Source organism: Triturus cristatus, chromosome 4_1 (assembly GCF_964204655.1).
Source record: "Triturus cristatus chromosome 4_1, aTriCri1.1, whole genome shotgun sequence".
NCBI classification, from domain to species: domain Eukaryota; kingdom Metazoa; phylum Chordata; class Amphibia; order Caudata; family Salamandridae; genus Triturus; species Triturus cristatus.
The window spans coordinates 99774495-99780494 of record NC_140585.1 but is presented as its reverse complement, the minus strand read 5'-3'; the positions used below and the strand labels follow the sequence as shown (position 1 = coordinate 99780494).

The following is a 6000-nucleotide window of genomic DNA, read 5'->3' as shown; positions in this document are numbered from 1 at the left end:
ATACTGGTATACTGTTCTGGACACAACAGTGTGCTCATAACTAACTGCTTGATACTTACATATGTAGATTTGTAAATATACCTTGAAGTGTCCTCTGTTAAGCATGCCTCGTACTCTAAACGTAATGCAACAAATACATAAATGTATACCGCATATGGAAAATTTATACAGTGCTTAGTTTGGGAATATGTGACGGTATTATTTAGGAAGGAAGTAAACTAAAAAAGGAGCATTGGCAAAGTTACTAGTTCTGCCTTGGCAAGCCTGTAATTTAATTTTCATGTGAATGTTTTGCACATCTATGTAACAGGCTTTAAACATTTAAAAGTAAGTGAGCATTAGCAAAGTTACTAGGTCTGCCTTGGCAAGCCTGTAATTTTATTATCATGTAAATGTTTTGCACATCTAAGTAATAGACATTTTAAAGTAATCAAAAACTAAAGGTAGAGTGCATAGTATAGGATAATGGATAAAGCACGATCCTCTACAAACCATTTTCTTACCTTTGTTGAAATATGTGCAACTTGTTATACAATGCCAACATCCTGAAAAGTACAAAATGAAAACTTATAAGCCGACATTGGATTTAACTTGTACCTGTCAACTCTATCAATAATGCTAAATTGACATTCTTTTCTATTAACATGTCTCATTGACAGGTGACACTTAATGTTATTTATCCAATGAATGACACGTGTGAATCATTAGTATACTAGTGGCTGTTTCCTTAATGCATAACAGGGAAATAGGAATGAAACAAATATTATATAAAACAAATAAGGTTGACCCTCTTCCTTTTGTTTGATAAAAGAACATTTCAAAGAACATTTTTTTTGTTAGAGTTTTAGCAAAATAATTTCAAAGATTTCTCTTTCACAGAAGCTGGCAGGTCATCCAAAGGGACAGTGGTGCTATGCCCTGCCACATGTGAGTTCTATGATACTGTCCCTGCTCGCACTGAAAGGCAGGCTGTGATGATCAGCCCCACCCCCTCTGCACCACACGTGCCATAGGAGTTACATTTCTAACCCCCTGGTGCTAGAACTCAGTTCAATGCACCGATATAAATTGGAAAACTAGTTTGACTGTGACCCGTACACAACCCACTGAGCAGTCCTGTTTAGGAAATGTTTTCTGGTCACAATTAGTCCCATCAGATGAATTCAGGAACTTTAAAATGTTTATTTCTAAAACCTCCAAAGCCTAGTGCATAAAATAACCACACAGAATGAAAAATAAATGCAGCATCTTGACACAAACACTGCTTCTAAGAGCTACGCTGAATTTTAGCAGAAGCAGAAATAGTAAGCCTATGAATCTTGTTTCTTAAAATGGCACACAACATATCTTCTCCCAGTAACGTGACCTCTGACTTGATAGTTCTGTTGTGAAGCACCTTTAATTATTGGTTAGATAGCTGGGTTGTTATAGTATATGCTCACCAATTGTATTTAATAATTATAAAATAAAACAGTATTTGCAGACATTGAAGCAGTAGCAGGACTAATCCAACTTGCCAATTAATGCTTCATTTTGAATAACATATAGATAATATTCTCCCATCACTAAAACATTAAAAACATGTCCCTTCTACTGGAACCTAATGTCAGCCTAAGTAGGAGTCAAAGATTATACTAACACTTCTGAGGAGTGTAGAAACCTTCACATTTCCTATTAAAAAGAGACAAAAAGATTCTGGAAACAAGCACATGGTAAAAACTGAATATGTCACATTGTTAAAAAAAAGGATACTTGGCACTGTCAGAGTTCATAGAAATAAAAATTATGAAATTATGTCAGTATGGTAATGCATGCTAGTTCTGCCCAGATCTTTCTGGCAGAAGAAAAAGGAAAGAGGGGGAGAGAGAGGCCTGAACCATCTCCAGAATTACCCCTAAGGACATGGTCTCCTGGACACAGATATTTCAATTACTCATATATGAGGATTGTAATATAACTACATCCCCTCACATTGGCACAGTCCATACTATTTAGCAGATCCTGGCATATCTGCTGAAATGATGCCTTTGGTGTGCTCATCAGTGAATCCCTCTGTCTAATTGGATGGCACGCAAAACAGCAGAGATGGGACCCTAAGACCTGTCCTGTCTTTTGATAGGGCTGGAAGAAGGAGGGACAGTGCTTATGTCACCTTGATCCTATCCCTGCTGTTTAATTAGGCCCTGCATTTGCAAGCTGCAGCCTGGGATTCCAGGTATAGCAGATTCTAGGGCTTCTATCCATTGTGGAGGAAAAAAGTCCATTTAGCCTTCAGACCTGAAGCAGAAAAGGAGGCAAAGTCCCTTGTATTACTATGGGTGCTTCTGCATGTATGAGAATGGATGCATGTGCAAGAGAATGGACATGTGGGTGACAGAATCTTTGTAGCACAATATCAAATTATTAAAGTTCAGTTAAAAAAGTGACTCTGATTCAATAATAGCATGTAATAATATTTCCTCTCTGGCATTTTATATTTCCCTTTGTGATGCTTCTATATAAATCTGTGACTTTGTAAATGAACCATGATGGATAAATCTACACCAACTATGTGAGAGAGTGGATTATTTGGTGGGATGGATGGTAGTCCACAACAAGTAATAATGACACTATTCTTGTTAGGTTCAGTAAGGTGCAGTCAAGTTTCAGTGAGTTAAACCTGAGCTCAACCCCTGGTAGCCGTGCTACAGAGCAGCATATACACGTACCTAAACAAGTAAAAATTCAAAATCACAACAAAAATAAAAATCACACTACAATATAAAAATCAAGTTAATCTACCAAAATGAACAAAATCCAATAAGGGGAACCAGAGGTACTTTAAATAAATGTTAGATCAAAAAACCACAAAACCAACCGCTGTCACAGGTCTCACTTTACCTGAGTAAAGTCAAAAGTTCAGGTCACCTGCAATGGAATGCAGGTTGGATATGTGGCTTAGCTACGTCCTGTCAAAGATTAAAATCAAACCTAAAACAAAATCTGGAGAAAAGGTGGTTATCATCATATTGTCTGCGAGGAAAGCTGCAAGCTTGATCTAAGTCAAAGTTTGATGAACGCTGGTTGCTGAAGAGTGGAAAACAATGCAGCTGTTGATGAAGGCAGGAAAGCTTAGGCGAATTCTCGCACCTGTGACCAGTACAGTCTCTAAGGTGATCAGCTTCAGCTCAGCATCGCTCTCAGTGCAGCTGTCTACGTTTGGACTTGGAAATGTTTTCGGAAGTCAAACCTCTTTTAGTGGAGCAGACCAGCAAGTTGATTTCGACTGGTGATTCAACAGCAGTTAAAGTCTCCCGCCAATTCTTCAAAGAAAATGTTGGCATGACATTTTTAAGTCTCACCTGTTGTAGTTTGGTAGGAGGAGTACACTATGGCATTTTACTAATGGCTCCTGGACCTAAGGAACAACACCTAGGTATCGGAACTTCAAAAGAAGCCACCAGCAGGGTCCAAAGCAGGTCTAATTGGACCTGGTGACCAGGAAAATGTGCTTTCTGCAGCTTTTGCATCCCTGTGGCTTAACAGGTCAACAAACTGACCCTTGGAGTCTGCTTCTTGGTACTGGGTACAAGTTGGAGTAATTCCAACCTTCAGGGTTCTACTCATAGATCACAACAGCAGGTGTAGTTTTTCTTTTGGCTTCTGCATGTCCAGCAGTGTTCTCAAGAGGTCACTGGCATACCACTTGTATGCCCATTGCCAGCTTGTGGGTCAGGGAAACTCCTGGCCACTCCCTAATCAGTGGGATAAAAGTTCCCAGATGTTAGCCTACCCACATTTGCAGCACTGTGAGATAGTTTTACGGTAAACTATCTCACAGTGCCCCTCTCCTCCTTAAACCAAAACCTAAAACTAAGATCACAGAACCTTCCTCCCCCTGTGCAGAGCTCTCTGTGCCCGCCCAGAGGTACAGCTATGATAATGGGCAAACCCTCCCTTGTGTTCATTACATGTAATAAGAATGGTAACTATTGGTTGAGCCTCGGCCCCTATTTTACTTTTCCCCATTCGATTTTGCAAGACTTTCACAGGATCGTAAAACACCTCATGGTAGACCCAGTCATTTTCCTTGCGGGTCTCTTGAGATGCTTGAGAGATTGAACAAACCCAATGCAGCAAGCTTCAGTGCCCGAAGCTTGCACACTGCTCTTGCGAGTCTCTCGCAGGATCGCAACACAATTGTAGGACAATAGTAGTATGTGGTAAGGACTAGCCTCTCCACTGAGAACCCTCTCTTGGATAATAGTTGTGCATACTGGGGAGTGAAGAGGCACTACCCTCTATTTTCAAAGCTCTCTCCAGAGACAGAGCAGGTGGAAGAGCCTTCTCCTACGTCACAGCCAAGGCCTGGAACGAGCTTCCAGTCAACTTCAGATGGTCCCCTTCCTTGCACACCTTCAGGAAGAGCCTCAAGACCTGGCTTTTTGGCTGACCCAGAGCTGCACCCCCCCCGAGCCTTTAGATGCTCAAGCGTGCTTTAAAAGCCCCTGATTGATTGATTGATTGATTGATTGATTGATTGATTGATTGATTGATTGATAGTGTATGTGGAGGTACTGACCTTTGCTGTCAGACCCTTCTGTCAGATGAAGGGTGTGCATAGACTGAATGGATAGACTGGCCTCTACTTTCAGATCAATGTGTCAGATAAAGAGTGTGCATTGCAGTGTGTGTGTGTGTGGAGGGGCTGCCCTCCTCTTCTAGGCCTCTTTCTCAGATAACAATTGTGCGTAGTAGGGTGTGTACATGGACTGCCCTCTCCTGTCAGACCTCTCTCCTAGATGATGGGTTACCGTACTAGGTGTAGGGAGTGCAGACCTCTCATTCCAGACCACTTTCTCAGATGAGGGGTGAGCATAGGAGGGTGGGTGGAGAGAGACTGTCCTCTGCTAAGACCTCTCTCTCAGATGGCAGGTGTGCATAGTAGTGAGTGAAGAGGAAGTGCCATTTCCTGTTAGATGTCTTTCTTAGGCGATGGGTGTGCAGGTGTGTACATGCACTGCCCTCTCCTGTCAGACATTTCTCTCAGATGACAAGTATGTACAGGAAATGTGTACATGAACTGTCCTCTCCTTTTACACATCTCTCTCAGATGACGGGTGTGCCTGATAGGATGTATACATGGTCTGGCCTCTCCTGTCAGACCTCTCTCTCAGATGACAGGATAGCATAGTAAGGTGAGTGCATGGACTGGCCTCTCCTTTGAGACATCTCAGATGATAAATGTGTGTAGTAGTGTGTGGGAAGAGACTACCCTCTCCCATCAGCTTCCAGACCTCTTTCTCAGATGACAAGTGGCCATGGTAGGCTGTATGAGTAGCCTGACCTCTACTTTCAGATCTCTGTGTCAGATAACGGGTGTTCATTGCAGTGTGTGTGTGTAGGGACAGCCCTCTCCTTCCAGACCACCTTCTCAGATGTGTGTAGTAGGGTGTGGTCTCTCCTCTGGACCGCTCTCGTGGATAATGGGTCTTCATAGTATGCTGCATCCAGGGACAGTCCTCCCCACTAACACCCCACTCTTTGATGATGGGTGTGCATAGGAGGGTACCCAAAACTCTTACCAAGATGACGGGCATAAATAGTAGACTGATAAACACCATATCAAGTACGACTCTTACCTACAGTATCAAGTGTGCATATCAGAGTGTATTCAAACATCACCTAATCATTCCTACTTTCCACAAACCGGCAGTAGTCTCATGAGATTTTAACATTTAAAAAAAAAAAGAATAAACTTTCTAATCATCACTGCACTTATCGCTTACTCACTTACTCACAAAAACAAGAATTACAATATGCATTCCTACTAATAAGAGTATATTTAGAAATGATCTGCTCCTTTTTACTATTAACGATCCCACGAGAGTCTAGCAAGGTCGTACAAATTAGTTCAAAACAACATACATTTATTTTCTTTACAATAGTTATCCCTTAGACACCACCTCTCTAAATCTAGGAGGACAGTATGCCTTTCTGATGCCCACTTATATAGTTTTT

The 6000-nt window shown here is 41.5% G+C and overlaps 1 protein-coding gene across 1 annotated transcript in view; it reads right to left on the bottom strand.

Moving 5' to 3' along the window:
- Positions 1–384: 384 nt before the first annotated feature.
- The window catches only part of LOC146839644 (uncharacterized), a 404675-nt gene continuing 399059 nt past the window's right edge, over positions 385–6000 (bottom strand). The window contains exons 6-7 of the mRNA XM_085650832.1: positions 493–545; positions 385–405 (exon numbers count right to left, since the gene is read on the bottom strand). Of these exons, the coding sequence (XP_085506958.1) occupies positions 385–405; positions 493–545 (74 nt within the window). The remainder of the gene's footprint in view (positions 406–492; positions 546–6000) is intronic.